A 24,169-nucleotide genomic window follows, 5' to 3' on the forward strand; every position below is an offset into this window, starting at 1 on the left:
ACAAAGAACATGCTTGACTAATGAAATAATAATAATAATAATTTCTTCTTCATTTTTCTTTTGTTTTTACAAGAAAGATACAATAACACAAGTACAATGATAAGTATGAAGACTGAACCTAGTTACACTTTTCAACATCTCTCTCTCAGATTTCGCAAATGTGATTTTTTGGGCAGGCCGAAATTCTGGGTAAATCTGGAAGGTCGAAATTCTGTGGAGCAGAAGTTTGACTTGGCTTTGACTTGACTTAGGGCTGGAGACTAGGGTTGACCATTAACTCATTGGCATAGTTGTCTAGCAGCATTAGATGTATCTTTTGTTGAATTGAAGAATTTCTCTAAGAAAAAGGTTGTTGGGATTTTACCCTAAGTGGGTTTCCCTGGGGTAAATCTTGTGTTCTCTTTTGTGCACTGTAATCTCTATTGTTCTTATGGTTTATGGTTGAATTTCTGAAGTATAATTACTTAATGATAAATTGAAACTGTTAAAAATAATTATATTATTAGAAGTAATTATCAGAAATTTCAGAAACTTATGCTTGTAAATATATTGCGAGGACACTATTTCTGGAAGCAAGAAGAAATTCTTCAAGTAATATCAAGCATGTTTTCATAGTTGGTTTTGCATTCACCTTTGACGATATGTGGCTTTTATTTGTTTTGGAGCTTTTTATGCTTTAGATATGTTGCTTTAGGTTTTAGTACAATTAATTAGGGTTAGAAAATCCTTTTAAGATAAATGTGAAAGATTATGGAAATTGCTAGTGGTTTCCAAAAAACCACCAAGAAATAGATTCAATGGTGTCCAGAAAGGAACAAAAAACATTAAGGCTTTTCTAATTTTTTGGAAACTCATGAAAAAGGTTTTCTGCATCTAGAGACATTTTGAAAATCGGAAATGCAATTTGGGCTGCCCATAATGATTACAAAAAAATTTAGTCTTCCATAATTTTTTTTCTTTATAAACTATGTTGCATTTATTTGATACCTATAGTAATGCACTCAATCACCAAAACAAAACTTAAATTAAATATCTGATACAATGCCCTAAATAGGTTAAAGGCTTCACAATTGGTTCAATTTATAGGAAAATGCTCTCTCGACAAATAGAAAACATACATAAAACGATAATTGCTGAGTTACAACGTGATTAATTCTATCAAGATTATCTTCCCATAGTCTTCTTATCACATTAAGTAAAAAGAATAGCATCGGAGCAATATTCAATCAACAGAGAGTTGCAAATTTTGATGCACTTTCCAATATATGTAAAGAATACTCAGTTGTTTGGGGCAGCATTATGATCATACCTCATGTATAAGATGCAGTGTTCCATGGGGACGTGTCCCCTAGGGTCAGGTGCACGCACCCCTTCCACCCCACGCACCCAGGACGAGGAGACTCTTGGGGGTGTGTTTCCCCACACACCCCTTTTGGGGGGACTTAGGGAGACGCGGTTCGTTTCCCCAGTGTGCGAGACTCGACTCCCCAAAAGGGGTACTTCTAGGCATCCCCCTTTGTGGGGGATGCTCCCCCCTTCAATTTTGTCTAATGACCCTTAAAAAAAAAACAAAACAAAACAAAAACAAAAACTAATTTATTAAAAAACTAAAAAAAATAAAAATAAAAAATAAAACTAAACTAACAAATAAAAAATAAACGATGAAAACTTAGGTTTTATTGTTTCCTTTTTCATTTACAACGAAATTTCATTTCAGTTCTTTTTGTCGCCATCGACTTTTCACTCCTGCACCCACTTCAACCTCTGTTGCCACAGTGGAGCTCTTACCTACTACGCTCACGCTCTCCACATGTAGTCGAGCTCGTCCCTGCACCCACGCTCTCCACAGCTGAGTTCATGCTCTCCACAGTTGAGCTCATGCCTACGCGCGCCCTCTGCAGACTATCGTCGAGGCTCCATGTCCACAGTCGTCGACGCTACTTGACATGCAGAGTATCGTCCACAACGATTCTCGACCTGCTGCCTGCAGACTACCATTGACACTTCCACTACTCGACCTCGCTTCCACAGAGTTGTTGCTTGTTCGCTTGGGTAACGCTTGAAGCTCCACACACAGCCGTCGTCGACCTTCGCCACACAACTGTCGAGCTTTGCCACATATTCATCGTCGACCTTTGTCACGCAACTGTCGCCGTCGACCTTCACCACACAGCCACCGCCGTCGACCGTGCCACCGCCGTCGACCTTTGTTGCTCCACATTACAATGTTACGCAGGCCGCTACACAGGCCACTGCCAACACTTCTCCCTGTCGTCCAACGTAACATCGTCAACCTTGTTGTAGCATTTCTTGCCGCCCAAATCACTGTTGCAGAGCCACAGGTGACTACAAATTTTGAAAATTGCACAATGCATATACATTTTATTTTATTTTTCGACTAAGAAATTTGTGGGATTGCTTGACCAACAATTTTGTGGTAATTTTGACATTTTCTGCCACTGCTTGCCAGCTGCAACTTTCTCAACCAACGTTGGCATCCATTATTTTTTAAATTTTTACCTTCAACAACGAATGTACATATTTGACTTCGATGACAGTTTTTGGCATTTGAAATTTTTGCAGCATCCTACGTCTACGGTAAGTTGTTGCGTTTTAATTTTTTCATGTTTTATGTGGCATTAAAGATTTTAATTTCTGTAAACCATAGAATTTGGAAACCAATAACCACTTAGTTTTATAAATTATCTGTAGTTTTAAATTTTAGATTTTGAAACCCTTCTTGCAAGGCAACTAATAAGAAAAAATATGAAATTAAATTACTTGCAAAACGAGTGATAGCAACCACAGTGGCAGTGATAGTGAAACTGAAAGTGAATATGATCCTCAAACAACAAGTCCTCTTCAAAATGAAACTCCATCAACAATGAATGAAACCCATGGCAGTAGTGCAGCTAGTGCTAATCTCGGTCCAACGACTCCAACCCCATCAAAGTCATTGGCAGAATATGCAAAGGGGACATTTAATCCAAGAAAACCTATTTTGTTATATGCTACCAAAATCGTTGGCTCTTCAACCCAGCCAAAACCAGGAAGCAAAGAGGTGGGACATGCCATTGGAAATGCAATGTTTGTGGCCATTCTTGGGCTGGGAGTTATAGTTGTCTCACGATGCATCTTTTGGGTGTAGGTGGCAAAGGGGTTAGTATATGTACAAAATTAACCATGCTGCAAAAATCAAAGCTCTTGAGAATGCAAATGGCAGCAGATGCAAAGGGCATGTTCTCAAGCAAAAATGTCATGGCCCAAGCTCAGCAAAATATTGATGAAGCCACAAGCTCAAAAAGAAAATTAAAACTAAAAGAGATGAAAGATAAGCCTCCACCATCTCCTATTGGGGCTAAGGGTTCCCGCTCTTGTGCAGTGGGACCAACTCTTATAGAGATGTATAGTAAGATGAACCGTGATGATACAGATGATGCCATTAGCATATTTCATTTTGTCAATGGAATTCCTTTTCATGTTAGTCCTTCTCCTTACTACAAGGAGATGGTCAAGGCAATTGCAACAGCAGGACCCTGATAAGTGCCCCTAGGTGAACATAAGTTGAGGACAGTAATATTAGAAAGACAAGTGGCCAATATTAATGTGCAAAAGGAAACTTTGAGGAAGACATGGGTGAGCGAAGGTTGTTCTATTGTTATGGATGGGTGGACAGGCATTGTCAAACGTCTACTTATCAACATCATAGTCACTTGCCGAGAGGGGCCTTTTTTTCTTAGAGCTATTGATTGTTCTGAAAAGTGCAAAGATACAGGTTTCCAATTTGAACTTCTTCATGATGCTATAGAGGAGGTTGGCTCTGCAAATGTTGTACAAGTAGTGACAGATGCAGCAGCAATGTGTAGATTAGCAGGATTAATGATTCAGAGTAAATACAAACATATTTTTTGGACCCCTTGTTGTGTGCATGCGCTCAATAATGCATTGAAAGACATTGGAAAAATTGAGTGGGTATCTAATTTGGTGACGGATACAAGAAATGTGCAAATGTTTATTTGCAATCACCACACCTCCTTAGCCATGTACGGGTCTCATGCGAGGAAGGAATTCCTCAAGCCTACTGATACCAGATATGCTAGTTATTTTCTTTTATTAGAGCAGATGTTGGAGGTGCAGTCAGCATTGCAAGCCATGGTTGTGACTCTAGATTGGAACATATGGCCAGAATCCAAGACAGAGGAAGGGAAGAAAATCAGGGTTCAGATATTGAATAATGATTGGTGGACATACTGTGGTTATTTGATGTCACTCTTACATCCTGTAGTTGAGGTCATTTGCTATGCTGACACAGATTCTCCTACTCTTGGAGAAATTTATGAGACTTTTGATAGTATGTTGGATCAAGTAAGAGTGGCCATTCGTGAGAAAGATCCTTCCTTAAAGTTCTATACGAATCAGATTCGACCCATTATTCAGCGTAGCTAGGATCGAATGAATACACCTTTGCACATGGCAACATATGCACTCAACCCAAAATAGTATGTGACAAGAACTGGTATAATTCTTCCCATTGAAGATCCAAAGATCAAAAAGAGATTTCGAGCGACCATTACAAAGATGTATAGTTCGAAAGAAGGGAGAACAATTAGGAGACAATGGATGGAATTTGCAAGTCCCAATGGTTCCTTCAACAAGCCTGATGCAAGGGAAGATTGTAGTGATTTAGGCTAGACTAACCCCATTGGTTGGTGGACCATGCATGGGGATGAGGCTCCAAAGATCCAACAACTTGTTATTCACTTATTGTCTCAGATTGCTAGTTCCTCTACAGCAGAGAGGAATTGGTCTACCTATAGCTTCATCCACTCTATCAAGAGGAATAGACTTTCCTCTAGGAGAGCAGAGAAGCTAGTTGCAGTGCACAGTTCTCTACGTCTTGCACATAGGAAGACAGTAGAGTATCGGAGGGGACCAACAACACGATGGGATGTGGATCTAGAGGATAGTGCACAGATAGATGATGAGGATGGACTGGATGAGTTGCAACATGGTTTGGTTGGAGTTCGTTGGTTACTCAAGAGAGTGACTTTGACTCAGATAATGACATTCCCATTGATAGTCCTGATGACTTCATGCAGCAAATGGATGTAGAGGACCAATCATTGAGATTGAGTCCTTGATGTTGATTTTATTTTCAGTGTTCATTTTCCATTTTTACTTTTCAATTTTAACATTTGAGTTGTGACACTAGATATTGATGACCGACTCTTCACTCTTAACTATTTTTGAGTTGAAACTTTGAGTTATATAAATTTAGTGTTCAAACTTCAGTATCTAGTATATAGTATATAGTAATATACTAGTATGTTTTGCTTTCAATTTAGATTCTAGAATGATGAATGATGAATTTTCATTTTACTTTTTAAATCAATGTAGATTATAGAATGATGAATGATATGGATCAATGTACATTGTATTTGAATATTTCATTATTGAATCTTATGGTACGGATGAATTAGAACATTATAATGTGTATGTCATATGAATGATGTATGTATCAAAATGAATGATGAGGATGGATCAAGATTCAATATATGTCATTATTAGATTCAATTATGAATTTAAATTTTATGTATGGATAAAATTTGAAATTTCAAATGTATTGGTATTACTATTAGTCTATTTAATATGCTTCCATTATTGAACAATGAATATGAACATGAATATATATATATATATATATATATATATATATATCCCGACATCCCCCTAAATTTTCCTAAAATTTGAGAGTAGTCCCACACATCCCCTTTGTGCATCTCCCCACACCCGCGTCTCCCCATCCCGCAGACTAGATGGAACATTGATAAATTATAAAAACCCCGATACTGCAAATATATGTCAATAGAAAAAACAAGATCCTCTTCTAAAATCAGAATAACAAAGTGTTCATCTTGAAGATAAAGGAATCTCTCTTTACCAAAGTTCTTAAAATATGGCGAAAACAAATTCCTTTAAAAAGCATTTAATCTGATATTCCAGAATCTAGACAAATTATTACCATGTTTTGATTTTTCTGTGATCTTCAATGTGGGCATTGCTCCACCCTAATGGAAATATTACCATCTATGCTTCTTTAAGTATCTACATATTCACCCTTTCTCGAAATCGCAGACTTGTGTTTGCCAAACCAGATAATTTTTCTAGGTAGGAGAAGAAACTGCCCCAATAACTAACATTCTGATTAATTTAGTATATATCAATTATTTCAAAAAAAGAGATCTATTTTTCACTTCCTAATACGCAGCATCCACAAAAAGACGGTTAACTCTGTAATTCACCAGATGCAAGTTGTTGGAACTAAGTTGATCATGCAAGCAACGTCTCCAGTTTCTTAGATCCCAAAACCTTATATTGTGCACATACAACCCCATGAACGCAACAAATGTCGATTTCAGATTTTACTTGATTTCGTGAACTCACATAACTTGTTTCCAAAGTATCAATCAGCTGGCATTAGACAGATGCAGATTTAATTGCTTGGTTTAAATCAACAATCAGGTCTTCTGCATCCTCAATCCCGACCTGCTTAGAAAAATAAACCCATAGATATTCAAGTCAGTCAATCCAGTCAATCCTCAAAAACTTTAGAACCTCAATGAGTTCTACCCACATATGAGCAGAAACTTACAGAAAGGCGAATTAAATCTTCACTTAATCCCCGGGACTTTCGTACTTCAGAGGGTATACTTGCATGTGACATGAAACATGGAAGACTGATGAGTGACTTCACACTACCTGCTCAAAATGGCAATACAAAAATGAATCAGTCCAAGATGTCAAAATATTAGTGTACATTTTCAGTTTCTCCCACAAGAAAAATGCACAACATACAAACAGCAGCTCTGATTTGGACAACTTGTAATTAAATGCCAGCTCATAGGCTGCAGACTATACAGCAATTATTCAAAGAAAAATCGTAACCAGAATCAAATTGAAGCTACACCACCATGTTTACAAGGATACAATTTTTGTAAGAAATACGTGTTTTTTAAGTCCTCAGCAAAACTTTGGAGGATACTATCTGTTAAGCTCTTTGGGCTTAGACATGTATTACTAAGCATTTTGCATGGTTCAAAGTCGATTATATTCTTTTTCCCTAAAAGCGGAGTAGCCATGAGCTATCAACATTAAGAAATGTATATGGATAATAACAAGGAAATGCAAAGTTCCCTTGAATCTGGAATAGAACACATAACAATTGAATTCAATGCAGAGATTCCAACATTAATATGCTTAAGGCTATCTGGAAATTAGTTAAACAGAAAATTATTGAAAAGCCATTCATATTTTAAACATTAAAGCTTAGATGGAGCAATAAGAAGCTAATCAATAAAAAAAATGATACCTTAGACGATGCCTAGATCAGTTGAAGCTACGAGGGATTAAAATAGCAAGGGGTTTACGAGAGTTTTCTGATCCATATAATATAAGACAAAAATTTCCTCCTTTACAATCAACTATGTTGGACCAAAACGTTGGAAAACACCAGGAAACGTCTGTCCCAAAATAATGTCAGCTAGTGTCCAATGTTAGTTGGAAACACGGGTAGACATTCATAAATTATAAGAAATGTCAAGAAACAAGAGAAAAATGGAATCTTTTATGAAACTCCTCGAGACTCTATTGAAAGTTTCAAAAACCCCTCAAAAGTTGTGGAAGCGCCTCAACCTTCAATAAAGTCCATGCTGAACCAAGTTTCGGGGGTGGGAAGATATGGGAATGGGATTGGGGTGTTTGGAAGGAAATCCTCAATGTCCAAGTACAAGGGTGTTACCCTCTGAAAGTGCAGTGTCATTTTGCATTTTCATGGACCTTTCTTGTCTCACCAAGCACCATAGAAGACTCTTGGAGTTCAATAGCAGTTATAGATTGATTGACTTTCTAGAAGCTTATTGCACTTGGGGATTCCATTTTCGCACACTTGGCACCGTGGAGGAAGAGAACACCAGAACAGGAACATATGACCATGCTAAAGGTTTGGAGCATGATTTGTGGCAAGTTAAGGGGTCAAATATAGCCAAAAGTGAAAACACCCTACATTAAAGGGTTTTAGAGTATGGCATCTAGCAAGATAGAGTATAGAAGAGTGAAATGCACTACCTTGGAGAAAACACAGGAGCATGATTGTCATGTCCCTTCTCAAAAACATTAGTCACAGAGTGCAGCTACACATTTTTGGGCATAATTTTGACTTAGGAGGAGGACCCCACACTTAGACTTAGGAACTATGGGGCAATTTCGACTTTATTTAGTAGCTAGTGAAATGTGGGGGCCACCCACATGGGGAATTTGAACTTGGCCATTCGATGTGCTTGGAGGGAAATCGAATGGGTGGATGGAGGGGCCCACATGAGGCTAAGGAGGCCCAAGGTAATAAAAGGAGGATCAGTGCTCATTTTTTACCATCTTCTACATTTGCAAATAAACACTCATTTGTATGCTTTGTTGCTTAGCAAGTCTACCGACTATTTAGCCACGAAACTCTCAAGCGGGAGATTCAACTTCTACTTCAGGGGACCATCCGTGTCCGCCCTAGGGAGGCGGTTCTAACAGGAGTTTCAGGGAGTTGGGGACAACAACACACTTCAACCATCAACGCAGAGAGGGAACTGCGTATTCTTGGGCAGCCAGTAAACACACAGGAGGAGTTGGAGGTCAGCAAGGGGATTCATTGCTTGCTGGGAGATACGGGAGTTGAGGAGGCAGCATAGAGAAGGAATTTTCGCTGGAGTTTGCAGCCAGCTAGACCAACGCAACAGTCAGTCGAATTCCTGGACAAAGGGATTGCGCAAAGACCATCCAGCAGCAAATTCGTGGGACTTGGGGAGCAGTTGATCTTGGCTAAGAGCCATCGGGGGAGCTACAAGGGAATAGCATAGGTAAAACCAGCATTTTGGAAGAGTTTGCAGAGGGATTTGCAGGTTGTTTCCTACAATTCGAAATTGGTAGTCAAAGCTGGAGAGAGGCTCCCAGGAGGTCGAAAATCCAAAGTCAAAACCAACGAAATTCCCTTTTGGGGTTTTCTGGGTTTTTTCCAAGGAGTCTGGGTTAAAAGCACATAATTTTCTGAGCAGTTTTTGAGCACTTTCCAGCTAGTCGAAGTTCAACATGGCAACAATTTACTGGGTCAACACAATGCAGAGTGGTACAACAGCTGGATAGCCTTCAACTCAGCCATTTTCCCACCTGAGGTTGGTCTTGCTTGTTCATTGGAACAAGCCCAGGAGCACCATTCCATTTCATATTGTATCTAGCATGCAGGTTTTTAATAATATGGCTCAGCAGTTCCTTATTGGCAGCGTTTTTGTGAATGTTTGATGTGTGTTTATATGTTTATATGTTGTTGTACAGTTTATTTCCTTAATATCACTTACATTCCTACTTAGGAACATTATAGTGGTATCAAAGCCTAGTTCTTCGCTCAGCTGTGGGGATTGTTCCCTATGAGAGAAGGGTACCAGCGGAACATCACCTACTGTAGGCAGAGGTACAAGAGTAGAGAAAGGGAGTTAGAAATTACTCCAGATATAGAGGACAAAGGGAAAGCAGTGGCCAGAGAGGAGGAAATGACAGAGCCCAAGAGCAAGGAGGAGATGGCTTTCAACAGCCTCTTGAGGGCCTTGAGTGACTTGGCCAAGGGGAAAAAGGATATGTTGGAGGAGATCAAGTCATAGAATAGAGAAAGGACCACGCCTAGAGGATTTCTATGTGGAGAAACCTTCGGAGCCTCTTAGCCTTTCGATCACCCCTCCCCAACAGCGCATCACCCTTCAATCAGTGTACCAACTTGAACTACACTACCTTCTTTCTTACCAGTGGTACAAATCAAGCATGTAAGGGAGGAATATCCTCCTCGGATGGGGGATTACTTCAAAGAGCGGTAGACCATGGATGAAGACTTCAAAGAAGCCCTCTCCTTCAGAGATTACTGCAAGCTCAAATAGAGTGAGAGGAACAAAGGGTACGAAGGACAAGGGATCCAGAACTATGAGTTGCAGATAACCATAGGGAGGATGTATTTCCCTACTTTTGATGGCACTGCCAAGTGCACGGCCAGGGCTTGGGTTGAAAAGATGGACACATACTTTCAACTCAACCAGATGACAGAGCAGGAAGCCATTAAGATGGCCACACTGCACCTGGAGGGGGAAGCCCATGATTGGTGGTTCCATGGCTTGACCACCTTAGGGCATGCCCAGATAGTTTCTTATGAGGACTTCACCCAGAGGGTGGTGGAGCGATTCGATCAGAGGGATCCGGAGGCGTATTTCAGGGAGCTGACACAACTACGCCAAACTGGCAACCCAGAGCAGTACTTTTCAGATTTTTTGTGTGTGTTAGTGATGGTCCCGGATCTATTCGAGGCAAGGAGGGTATATACCTTCATTGAGGGCTTGCTTGAGCCCCTGCATGGACTGGTGAAGTCATGTAGATCCTCCACGCTATAGGAAGCGGTCTTGTGTGCCAGAGATCTATAAGGGGCCATCCCCAAGACTAGAGCACCATTTCTTGCACGGACCCCTTTCCCACAGAAGGGGCATGAGACTAGACCCCCACCACCGAGGACCACACAAGGGAGGGGGCAGTTAGATGAGGAGACACGGAAGGACCTCCGGAGGAGGAAGCTGTGCTTCACATGCAGAGAGCCCTGGGCACCTGGCCATAGGTGCACTGCAGGTAGAGCACACTACATTGAGGTCTTTTCTGACAGTGACCAGGAGGATGAGGTGGAGCAGGATTGTGGTGGGACAGATGGAGAGAGTCCGACAGATAAAGGGCCACCACCACCACAGGGAGGGGCATCTCTTGCCCCAGCAGGAGGAGTCTTTTCTGACAGTGACCAGGAGGATGAGATGGAGCAGGATTGTGGTGGGACAGATGGAGAGAGTCCGGCAGCTAAAGGGCCACCACCACCACAGGGAGGGGCATCTCTTGCCCCAGCAGGAGGAGTCTTTTCTGACAGTGACCAGGAGGATGAGGTGGAGCAGGATTGTGGTGGGACAGATGGAGAGAGTCCGGTAGCTAAAAGGCCACCACCACCACTGTTACAGGGAAAAGTGTCTATTTAGAACTGCTCTATCCCACTAAGGTGTGACAGCTGCCTTAGAAACAAACAGGGAGAAACTACTTTTGTATTTCCTTTATGAATTATAGATAGAGAGGAACAGAAAGACCAACCTCTGTCTCGCGCTAGTCCTTCGATTCGATCCCTCTCTTCTTTGATAGTCCCCAGCTACCTTCTCCCTTGCACGCCCAGCTTCACAAAGTACCTGTAAGATCACAGAAGCATAGCACTATACAAAGACATGGATCTATAATCATAAACAATCTAGGATCATATGTAAATTGACCATACAAATGTAACAAGCATCAATGATACAAAAGCATGGAGGAAAACTCAAATAGATTTTATTGATAAAACAAGAAAAGATCCAGGAGGAGTTACAACTGGTTGTTCTGAACCAGCATTAACCTCCCAGCAAAGAAGCCCCTCTTCACCTCAAACAAAGCTTAGATCACCCAACAATCTGATGTTTGTCTCTAGAAACCAACAGCAATTCCTTACAATATGCAAAATTCCAGCCTCTGGATCTCTGGGATGAGGGATCCATATATAGATATCTGTAAGGGGGATGAGTCAGCTTGTGATTTGATTAGTGTCTTCTCTCTGATAGTTCTTGCTTCCACTTGGAGACTGAGGGCCTCTTACTCATCCTTGGTCGAATTCAGTGAGGCAAGTGTCATAGGAGAAGATTTTGGAAGCTTCCATTGCCTCTCCACCTCGCGGAATGACACTGCCATTTGTCATTTCTCGCCCATCGCACCCCACAGAAGGGACTTTTGAAATGCAACGCACCCTCACAGTGTGTTTAGGTGAGATGCAACGCACTTAGTCAGTGGAGCAGCTGCAATGATCCTGTTCTGACCAATTCTGTGTAGTTTTTCATGGAGAAATTCTGGGAGAAGCTGTAATTTGTTGACCTTGTTCCTTTAGGGGTTAGAACAACACTTTTAGGGACTTAGGAGCCCTTGGTTTATGGAAATTTCATGCTTGGGGTTGTAGGGCACAAAAATGTCTATATCAGTTTCCCCCTAAAGTATGAGGCTGTTAACCTTTTGGTGTCGGGTGAAATGCTTTATTATGAGGATCCGAAGTTCTTTCAATGCTGGGAGGAGACCTGTAATAAGATACAATACAATACATTATCTTCATACTATTTTCATGATCTAGCCGAGGCGGGCATTCCCATGCTCAGCTTTATAAATTCATTTTCATGTACATAGGACAGACAATCGTCTGAGTGTAGACTGATGATTCTGATAGAACCATCATCCTTTTGAGTGGATGATTATCTGTGCGGCAATGATGTACATTTAATGTATTTATTTCCTTGAATATATATCGCAGCCCGGATGGATGAAACTAGATCCAGGGTCTTCAATCTCGTTCAGTCTTCACTCGAAGTACAAGTCGATCCATGTGAGAAATGGTCTGAAGTCGAACATGGAAAGGCATCGCTTGATTACCAGTCAATGATGTAAACTATTAACAAGCACAAGATGAATCACCGATAATGATAATGACCCTCAAGGTACTGCAGTACAATTCATGTGGTGTGAATAAAGTACTTGGCATCGAACACCACGTAAAATCTTTCGGTCGAAGGCCATTGATGTAAACCTGTCGCCGGAAGTGAGAAACTTGCCATTGAGGCATGCAAGCTTCAAAGTACTGAATGGGGTGTTCCTACATCAATTTCTTGGATAATGAGCTGATGTCGACAAGAAGTGATTCGTCACAGGAGGGCCTTAATGAATCCCACATCAATGACACGGAACGGAGCAAATGATTTTAATGAAGGTGAGGACGATTTGGTGATATAAGGTTCAGGGTGGAGGTCATGAAAGAATGGAGTATAATGTATGGTAGTGGGTGAGACACAAGTGAATTCTTTGAATGGCTTCTCTTGAACATATCAGCGACACTGATGTGATGGATTGGTAGCATTAACCCCAAATGTGGATGGTATGGCGTGACCATGGTGATGTGACCGGTGAATGAAACAACCCAACCCGACTCGGACACGGAGCGGAAGTGTCATGTTCAAGAGCGACGTGCTACCAACAAAGTTTCTTTGAGTTTTCTTCCCAATTTTTCCCCAGTCATTGCTGACCAGTACCTCTTTATTTTTTTCAAGCTTGAGGAGGATAACATATGCTTGTTCTATAATTTTCCCTTCGGGCAAACCCATCGCTATGTTTTAACGAGCCTAGCGATAGTGAAACTCGTTCTCGTCTATAGACAAGTTTGTCGCTATTAATCTTTTTAACGAGTTTAACGACAAAGATAACTCAGTCCTTTTCAATTTTAGAGAGTCTGAAAAGGAACGTGAAGGTAACTCCAAAATCCCTTTTTCGTCATCTAATCCCTTAAGTCCGAAAAAGTATAAAACAATACATAAGGGATGGATTTTCGATACTTTTAACGAGCCGAACAAAACAAGCGCTCGATCTTTTTGTGTAATAATCCCTCAGGTCCAAAAAGATTAAAATCTAGAGGAGGGATAGCACTTCCTGTCCCTTTAACGAGCTGGAGAGGCCAATGGCTCGGCAATCTTTTCATATTTTACGAGTCAGTTGAAAAGAGCTTAAAGGAGACTCGTCTTTTGAGGAACGAGTGATAAAACGGGTAGCAGCTGATTCCAGGTAAGGTTTGGAATTTTCCAATCACGGCAGTGTCACAAGAATGGCTAGTGAAATCACTCTTCGCAATTGTTCCTCAAAATGGGTAAACAATCAAATGGAGGTGAATGATCGGCCAATGCAAAAGTGGAGGTGACGGTGCAAACACGACCAAGGCTTTAATGGCTGAAGTACTACATTCACGATGGTTATTTACCGGGGAATAGTTCATTTTTTAACGAGCTTAAACGCGGGTGGAAACATTTGCTCATGTCTTATGTTTATTTTTTAACGAGCTTGAACTATGTGCTAAAACTGCTCGATGCGGGTTTATTTTTAAACGAGCTTGAACCTTGCGGTAACACTGCTCGATCAATCCAGTCTTGTGATAAGAATGTCTCATATAAAACGACAACTTTTAGAGTTTTGCCCCACATCCTTTCTCTATGCAAGTTAGGAGACGACCAATCCTACGAGTTTAAAGGGTTAGAGGTCCTAAAAATTTAAAAAAATAAATAGTCGCTCTTCGCTTGCACTCCAAAAGGTTTGCATGCCCCCATGTATAAAAGAGAGTTTCAAGGTTACCCCTACTTCTTTCCGATAAAACATTTGTTTTAGCGAGAGAGGCCTACCTCTTACAGGTTACCAAAGATAGTTCTATTTACAGCGTAAACAAAACACTTCTCCGGCGATGTCTACCGAAATAAACAAAGGTGAGCGGCGATGCCCGCCAACTCACATAACTTTGACAAGAGGATTTTGTTCCAGTCCAACTCCCTCTTCAAATCACGGACGGGAGTACGGAGGTCATATTCTCTCGCGGAAACCTACCTTATACCCGAAGTTTTCCTGCCGAAGCAGACCAGGGTGCATGCCCCCTGGGTTTCAGTCATGTCCTCTCGAATCACTCGCGCTCATCGGGTGGACGGATTGGTGATTGAGACATTTCTTGCGTGAAAATACCATTTAGGGATGGTATATGACTATTTTCTATGCGTGATCCGGGAAATGAAAGTTGGTCTACGAGCTTGACCACTCTTCCTTCGTGCGAAAAACACATCACTCTAAAGAGTGATGAGACAATGGCTCTCATGTAATAAATATAGTCTCGTCCAAGGAGTAGATTGTAATCCATGGGTCCTTGAACTACCATCACGTTCATGTGAACGGTTTTCCCTCTCAATGTTATGGGCACATTGGGAAGGATCCCTAACGGTCGACTGGTTCCTTTATCAAAACCTGTTAGATTTCTCATCTCAGGCAAAAGCGATGGCGAACCAAGCACTTTCCAAGCAGTTGAGGAAAGGATACTCACAGAAGCCCCCTCATCTATGATGGTACCAGCCATAACCATTCTATGTATTTGAACAATAATCCGGAATGGTATACTGGCCGGTAAAAAGGGTCTGCCTAGTTGATTCCAGTCGAAGGAGACAACTAGGTTGCTTGGAGGTGGGATCGAATAGACGATCGGGTACGACTCTGACGAACTTCCTTCCTGCGGTAAAGGAATGGGTAAATTGCCCCCATGTTCGTTGGAGTCAATGCTTATGAAAAGAATTTTGACGGTGTCATCCTTGTTCTCTTCAGTGACTGTATCATCTTAAGATGGAACCTCTGAAGGCAAGACCGGGTCAACTGCCGCCTCGACCTTTTGACTTTCGTCTGGTATGGATTCAGATGGTTTATCTTCAATGATAGATGCTTCGGCCGACCACCTGAGCGGGCCAGCCGGATTTTCAACTAGTGACGGACTCAGCAAGAGTTTTTTATATCCAGGAGGAAGTCGTAACGGTGAAACCGGACGATCGTCCAAAACTCTTTTAGCTTCGTCTAAGAAGGGACAACGGTGGACGGCATGATCGCCTTTGCATAGTTTACAAGGAAATCTATATTTTCCTTTTTGTCCTGGGGCTTCACTTTCACTAGTTGACGGTGTGTTTTCAACATGATCATCAGAGGTTGACGACACCGGGTTGTGCAAACAAGGAGACCAGTCCCTTAAGATCCGAGGGATGCAAGGATAATCTCTGTGATAGTGGTCTCCTTTGCAAATGACACATGATGATTTAGGCCTGGTCGGTGCAATGTGTGGATTTTCGCTAGACGACACTCATTTGCCCCCATTTGCTTTTGGCTCCTTCTTCTTCTTCTTCTCTTTCTTCTTCTTTTCCTTCTTCTCCTTAGGTACTTGACTTTTGGCTTTACCAGCCCCATCAAGCGAAGAGGAAGGAGGAGAGGAAGAATTAGAGGAAGTAGAAGGTTGGTGGGTAACTCTGGACTCGTCTAATTGTTGATTCGATTGTTCAGGAATTGTGGTGTTCTGAACGACAGAGGTTGAGAAGAGCCATACAGGAAAACCAATTGTGAGTCCTGGAAGCGACAATGTGGCCATATGGGGTGCACCAACATCTCCCCAAGAGGAGAAGGGACTAGGATTTCCTCCAAGGGGAATTCCTTGGTTGGTGGATTCCATTTTCTCAACCCAAGATCAACGTAGGAAAGGGGTAATGAATATTCCGCTTAAAATAAATTTTAGTCGCTTTGACACAACTTGTTTTTTCAGTTTTTAAGAGTCAAAGAAAAACAAAAGATGACTCTAGTCGCCTTCGATTTTTAATGAGCCTGAAGTGACAAGTGCTCAGATGGACCTTTTCCGTTAAAGAGTCTGAAAAGGAACGAAAGGGACTACTCTGGAAGTCTAGGTAGAGGGAGTACCAAACCAATCGCAAAACTGCAGAATACTTTTTACAGTACGGCAGTCAATCTTCCTGAATGCTGTGTTCAGTGCATTGCGATCGATAGGGCGGCAGACACGGCTTCCTATGGATAAAGGATTAATCCTATTGGGGTCTCCCAAAATATACTTGACGGTACGTGGAAGCACAAGTCCATACTGGCACTTATCGTTTCAAAGTGGAGGAATCACCCAACCATCAGTGAGAACAACAATTACTAGGCTTTACAACGCCGGAATACGTCTCTAGCCTAGACTTCTAAATGTTGTGCGTTAAGTTCCAAAGCGTTGTTAGATTCATTGAATTTATTTTAAGTTGATCTTGTTTATGAAGTTTTCCTTTCGGGTTCACCACAAGATGTAAATGTAATTCCTAAAATGCAATCTAAGATGATAAACAAACTTTTTATCTTCTTTATGCAATGAAAATCCTAGCTACTAGGGAAAAGGAAGACAGAATCTTTTCACAAAGAGCAAAGAGCACACTGTAAATGCACTTTCCTAAATCAAGCCAAACAGACTGTCTATATGCAAATGCACATGCATGTATTTGTTTTCGACTTTCTTAGTATATGGATGCTAAAAAGAAAGCTGATGCACAAATCTGAATTTCTTTTCAAGCGACAAATATAAACAAGTTTCTTTTCGAAATAAAAAATGGAGACGATCACAACACCTTACGATTTTGAATTGAATGCTTGTTCTTGACACTAGAAAATTACAAATTCAGACCAAAAGCAACAGTAACTGGATAATCGACCATCAACAGCAATCAAACTTTTTCCTACGATCGAAATCAACACTTGCGACAGATTCAAATCAAAGGACGACAGTACGACTATGCTACTTTTGCAAAGGAGAACTGTAAATGACTCAACAAACACACAAAAAACATCTACAGTTCTTTTGTACAAAGGAGGCGGAATAACAACAAGGAAAAGGGGTTTCAAACAGACATATACAAATCACAGGCAAAAAAATTCAGGAATAGAACTGGAAAGAATGATCCACAGAAACCACAACTGCACAGAGCTAGTCTGATCAACGCACCTGTAACACAGAGAATCTGAAATGCAACGCAGGTTATCCACTCGGGAAGTGCGCTAAATTTCAGAATCTCTAAACAGTACCTGCGTTGGGCCAGAAACGAGACTCTGTTCGGTCTCCGAGTCATAGTTTGCAATTCAGTTCTTGGTTTTTGGCCGAATAAAAAGCAATCAATAATGCAACAATCAGGGGTAGATCTAAGGAGGATTTAAGAGCTATCACAAGGGCAATCAGATAGTTTGTGAATCAGTTGTTTAAATCATAAACAGGTCCAGTGGATGGATTGAAGCAGCAGTTATCTACTTTGCATTTGTTATGGCAAATGCAGTTCGAATGCTACTTGTAAGTTTATGAAATAGACAACAAAGAATGATAAAAAAACAAACTAATTAGCTCCCCAATGGAGTCGCCATTTTGTTACAGGGAAAAGTGTCTATTTAGGACTGCTCTATCCCACTAAGGTGTGACAGCTGCCTTAGAAACAAACAGGGAAAAACTACTTTTGTATTTCCTTTATGAATTATAGATAGAAAGGAACAGAAAGACCAACCTCTGTCTTGCGCTAGTCCTTCGATTCGATCCCTCTCTTCTTTGATAGTCCCTAGCTACCTGCTCCCTTGCACGCCCAGCTTCACAAAGTACCTGTAAGATCACAGAAGCATAGCACTATACAAAGACATGGATCTATAATCATAAACAATCTAGGATCAGATGTAAATTGACCATACAAAAGTAACAAGCATCAATGATACAAAAGCATGGAGGAAAACTCAAATAGCTTTTATTGATAAAACAAGAAAAGATCCAAGAGGAGTTACAATCGGTTTTTCTGACCCAGCATCAACCTCCCAGCAAAGAAGCCCCTCTTCACCTCAAACAAAGCTTAGATCACCCAACAATCTGATGTTTGTCTCTAGAAACCAACAGCAATTCCTTACAATATGCAAAATTCCAGTCTCTGGATCTCTGGGATGAGGGATCCATATATAGATATCTGTAAGGGGGATGAGTCAGCTTTTGATTTTATTAGTGTCTTCTCTTTGATAGTTCTTGCTTCCACTTGGAGACTGAGGGCCTCTTACTCATCCTTGGTCGAATTCAGTGAGGCAAGTGTCACAGGAGAAGATTCTGGAATCTTCCATTGCCTCTCCACCTTGTGGAATGACACTACCATTTGTCATTTCTCGCCCATCGCACCCCACAGAAGGGACTTTTGAAATGCAATGCACCCTCATAGTGTGTTTAGGTGAGATGCAACGCACTTAGTCAGTGGAGCAGCTGCAATGATCCTGTTCTGACCAATTCTGAGTAGTTTTTCATGGAGAACTTCTGGGAGAAGCTGTAATCTGTTGACCTTGTTCCTTTAGGGGTTAGAACAACACTTTTAGGGACTTAGGAGCCCTTGGTTTATGGAAATTTCATGCTTGGGGTTGTAGGGCACAAAAATGTCTATAACAACCACCACCACAGGGAGGGGCATCTCTTGCCCCAACAGGAGGAGTCCTTGCTTCTTTATGCAAGATTCCTAAGTTTTTGACACTGAGGATCATAGGCACTGTACAGGGACAGAGGGTATCAGTGCTGGTGGACAGTGGGGCTACCCACAATTTCATAGATGCATAGTTGGTCCAGAGGAGGGGCCTCACCACAATAGAGTTTGAGGGTTTCTTAGTACTATTGTCAAGTGACCGTACCATCCAGTGCACCAGATACGTGCCCTCCTTGATAGTAGTTATGGGGAACTACTCAATGATTGACTACTTGTTTTTGGTTGATGTGCCAGACACCAATGTGGTGATGGGTGTCGAGTGGTTGTATTCCCTTGGGCGAGTCACGACGAATTGGAGGAAACCAGAGATGGAGTTCATTGGGCCAGATGGAAAACTAGTGGTCTTGAGAGGCATGCAGTCTTACCCACCTCAGACAGTTTTGGCCCACAGGATGGAGGCAGATCTATGACATGGGGACATTGCATGGGCAGTTGAGTTGAGGATCTTAGATGCTGGGGGACAGGCACAACCACCACCAATAGACATACAGGCTTTACTGGACAAGTATGCAGTAGTGTTTGGGGACATTCCACCAGGGCAGCCACCAAACAGAGGATTTGAGCACACCATTGAGCTGGAGTCGGGTGTACAGGCAGTGATCACTACTCCTTACAGGCATCCCAAAGCCTATAAAGACAAGATAGAGAAGGCCATCCAAGAGTTGCTTGCATTGGGCCATATTAGGCCAAGTTCCAGTCCTTTCGCTTCTTCAGTAGTGCTGGTGAAGAAGAAGGATGGAACCCTTCGGATGTGTATTGACTATTGGGCCCTCAACTAGAAGACTCTTAAGAACCAGTACCCTATTCCCCGCATTGATGAGCTGATGGATGAGCTTAGAGGAGCCAAGTACTTCTCTAAGATTGATCTGCATTCAGGGTACCACCAGATCAGGGTGAGGGATCAGGACATCCCAAAGACAGCTTTTCGGTGCCACTATGGGCACTTTGAGTTTTTGGTCATGCCATTTGGGCTGACCAATGCTCCAGCCACATTCCAGTCATGCATGAACCATGTCTTCCAGGGACAGCTGAGGAGGTTTGTGCTAGTGTTCTTCGATGACATCCTAATCTATAGCCGGATGTGGGAGGAGCACCTCCAACACTTGGAGGAGGTATTGTGCATTCTGGAGGAGCAACAGTTCTATGCCAAGCTCTCCAAGTGTGAGTTTGGGTTGACAGAGATGCTCTACCTAGGGCATATCATTGGAGCAGATGGGGTGAAAGTTCATGAGGAGAAGATTCGGGCCATCCGGGATTGGCCAGTACCCCGAGACGTGACTATGTTGAGGGGCTTCTTGGGCATTTTCACCTATTACAGGAAGTTTGTCAAAGGGTTCTCGCAGCTGGAAACGCCTTTGACCGACTTGACCAAGAAGGGGGCCTTCGCATGGACTGATGGAGCACAGGTTGCCTTTGATCACCTCAAGGAGGTGATGAGCAGTTGCCCTGTCTTAGCACTTCTAGACTTTTCCCAGCCATTCATGGTGGAGTGTGATGCATCCAGGGTAAGAGTTGGAGTAGTATTTTCACAAGAGGGGCATCCCATAGCTTTTGAGAGTTAGAAGCTCCTACCGCATGAGCTGTCATATTCCATATATGACAAGGAGATGTTGGCCATTATGCATGCCTTGGCCAAGTTCCGTCGTACTTGGTGGGCAACTGGTTCCGAGTGAAGACTGATCACAACAGTCTTCGACATTTCATGGGGCAGCAGAGCCTTAATGACAAGCAACAAATATGGGTCAGCCAGGTGCAGGCTATGATTTCAACATCGAGTATGTGTCAGGGAATCACAATGTGGTGGTCGATGCTCTATCTCAAAGACCAGTTGTGTTATCTCTCATGAGCATCTGCCAAGATTGGAGGGCTCAGTTGTTGGTGGAGTAATCCAAGGACACGAGGGCATGCAATGTATTTGAGGGGACACATGAAGATGATCGTTATTGTGTGATGGATGAGGTCATCTATTACAAGGGGCGCATTTACTTAGTGCCCAACTCACAATTGAGGGAGAGGATACTTCAGGCAGCTCATGAATCACCATTGTCCAGACACCAGGGGTTCCATAAGACTTATATCGTTGCTCGAGAGAGATTCACGTGGAAGGGCCTCAAGGAGGACGTGCTGCAGCACGTACGGGAGTGTGAAGCCTGTCAATAGAACAAGGGGGAGTTGATCTACCATGCAGGACTACTACAGCTACTTTCCATTTGGGAGGGAAAATGGGAAAGTATTTCGATGGATTTCATCATAGAACTCCCCACAGTATAGGGGAAGGATTGCATACACGTAGTGGTCAACAAGTTGACCAAATTTTCCCACTTCTTTGCCATCCCCACTAGGTACATGGCTGCACAGGTTGCTGAGTTGTTCTTCCGGGAGGTTTTCACGCTGCATGGGCTCCCCAAGAACATAGTGAGCGACAGGGACATCAGATTCATGGGTGGATTTTGGCAGGAACTCTTCAGCTTGGTTGGGATGGAGCTCACTCCTAGCACTAGTTATCACCATCAGACAGATGGCCAGACAAAGAGGGTTAATCAGTGGTTGGAAGAGTACATGAGGAACTACGTGACAGGTCAAAAGAGGACGTGGATTCGGTGGTTGCATCTGGGCGAGTACTGCAACAACACTATGCACCACATGTCTATTGGTATGACTCCTTTCCGTGCCCTTTATGGATATGATGCACTGACTTTTTGATATTTTTTTGGAGACAGTCGAGCCCCAAAGACCAAAGACTGGGTCTAAGAGAGCCAAGATATCCTCAAGGCTCTCAAGGATAATTTGGTGACAGTCCAAAATCAACAAAAACTTTATGCAGACCGGCATAGGACAGAGAGGCACATAGTTGCACGAAGCCCCCCCCCCCACGGTTCTAAGCCCCGAAGCGCGTCCCGTAGGGAAGCGCCTAGGAAGCTTGGTCGGAAGCGGCGCTTCTGAATTTTTTGCCGCTTCCTGGAAATTTGGAAGCACCGAAGCGCGCGTCGAAAGCGTGGCGCTTCGGGCGTCGAAAGCGTGGCACTTTGGAGGAGGAAGCGTACGCTTCCCGTACGCTTCCGGAAAATCATTTTTTTTTCAATTTTTTTTTAATTTTAGGTGAGTTTGCATGTTGGGGATGGGTCCACCTTGTGTTAGGGTGATGAATGAAGGAATATATATATATATATAGAAGATGCTCCTTCATGGTAATGTTAAATTCTTAAAGTAAAAGTGACATTCTCCTTTGTTTTTCATTTTCATCCTTTTACTTAAATTTTTAACATTACCATGAAATGACTCAAGATGTTTGAGAGTGGTTCCAGCCTCATTGGACTTCATATGGAGAAAATAGAATTTCATATCCTATTCAAAATTCAGCAGATTTAACAGTTTTCAGGAATTCAGGATCAATGGGATTGTGGCATTTCATTAGATTATATCAAGTATGAAGGTATGTGATTAGCATTTAATCAAGAGCACCAAGCCCTATATGTACCCTAGTGTTGGTGGTGCTAATTGTTGAACTCCTTTGTCATGTAGCATGCCCTTAGCAAAAAATTACCTTTCAATCAAATCAAAATCATCGATCAAGCATGTTAAGCTTTTTCTACCATATTTTAAGTCTTGAGGTAGGTAGTTTGATCAAAATTGGGCAATGTTGACTAATATCCCTAGACAATCGAGGTAGAGGCAAAGGCTAGACAAGAGGAGAAGAATCTAAATTCTAGATGGTTGATGCATCTAAATGGTTGATGCTCGAATAATTAATCATTAATGTACAATGGATGTTATATCTATCTTGATTTATGCAAAAATATGCATGTTTCATGTCTTCTACAATTAATTTGGTATTTGGGATGTTTGTTTTGAGTATAAATGAAAAAAATATAAATATATATATATAGCAGACGCTTCCGTGGACGCTTCGCTTCCTAGATTTTTGGAAAATGACGCTTCTGCATCCACGCTTCCAAAAAATGCTTCCGCTTCGCCCCCGCTTCATGCAACATTGGAGAGGCACTTTGAGGAGGGGGGCTTAGTATACCTCTGGCTACAACCTTACAGGCAGTCTACACTGAAATAGAAGGGGGCCGAGAAGCTACAGCCACGCTTCTATGGGCCCTACCAGGTGACTAGGCGAGTTGGGGAGGTGGCTTATGAGCTAGAGCTACCTCCAGGGAGTAGAATCCACAATGTGTTTCATGTCTCATGCCTGAAGAAGGTGTTAGGACAACAGGTGATGGCAGCAGCTGATCTACCCCCGCTGGATGATGAGGGCCACTTGGTGTTAGAACCAAAGGCCATTTTGGAGAGAAGGGAAAGAAGACCGAGGAGAAAGATCATTAGGAAGTTCTTGGTATGCTGGAAGAACTTGCTGGATGAGGATGCCACCTGGGAAGGTGAGCACATATTGGAGCACCCAGCTTTGAGGTTGCTTGAGGGCAAGCAACATTTGGGAGGGGAGGACTGTCATGTCCCTTCTCAAAAACATTAGTCACAGGGTGCAACTACACATTTTTGGCACAATTTTGACTTAGGAGGAGGACCCCACACTTAGACTTAGGAACTATGGGGCAATTTCGACTTTATTTAGCAGCTAGTGGAATGTGGGGGCCACCCACATGGGGAATTCGAACTTGGCCATTCGATGTGCTTGGAGGGAAATCAAATGGGTGGACAGAGGGGCTCACATGAGGCTAAGGAAGTCCAAGGTAATAAAAGGAGGATCAACTCTCAATTTCAACCATCTTCTACATTTGCAAACAAACACTCACTTGTACGCTTTGCTACTTAGCAAGTCTACCAGTTGTTTAGCCACAAATCTCTCACGCGGGAGATTCAACCTCTACTTCGGGGGACCATTCGTGCCTACCCAAGAGAGGTTGTTCTAACATGAATTTTAGGTAGTCAGGGATAGCAACACACTTCAGCCATCAGCGCAAAGAGGGAACTGTGTATTCTTGGGCAGCCAATAAACACGCAGGAGGAGTTGGAGGTTAGCAAGGGGATTCATTGCTTGCTGGGAGATTCGAGAGTTGAGGAGGCAGCATAGAGAAGGCATTTTCGCTGGAGTTTGCAGCCAGCTAGACCAGTGCAGCAGTCAGTCGAATTCCTGGACAGAGGGACTATGTAGAGGCCATCCAATA

At 42.3% G+C, this 24,169-nt stretch overlaps 1 protein-coding gene and 1 long non-coding RNA gene across 2 annotated transcripts; one reads left to right on the forward strand and one right to left on the reverse strand.

Moving 5' to 3' along the window:
* The first annotated feature begins 3,660 nt into the window (after nucleotides 1-3,660).
* Nucleotides 3,661-4,446, forward strand: LOC149257120 (uncharacterized). Its single transcript, XM_089455739.1, has one exon. The coding sequence runs from the start codon at nucleotides 3,661-3,663 to the stop codon at nucleotides 4,444-4,446; it is 786 nt and encodes a 261-aa protein (XP_089311865.1).
* A 2,003-nt stretch (nucleotides 4,447-6,449) lies between these two features.
* LOC149257121 (uncharacterized) lies at nucleotides 6,450-6,763 on the reverse strand. Its single transcript, XR_016245910.1, has 2 exons — nucleotides 6,653-6,763; nucleotides 6,450-6,546 (listed from the first exon to the last, which is right to left on the reverse strand). It is a non-coding gene; the product is annotated as an uncharacterized LOC149257121 (long non-coding RNA).
* Nucleotides 6,764-24,169: the final 17,406 nt, after the last annotated feature.

Source organism: Pinus tabuliformis, chromosome 6 (genome assembly GCF_031772625.1).
Source record: "Pinus tabuliformis cultivar Carrire ecotype Pingquan chromosome 6, CPIR1, whole genome shotgun sequence".
NCBI lineage: Eukaryota > Viridiplantae > Streptophyta > Pinopsida > Pinales > Pinaceae > Pinus > Pinus tabuliformis.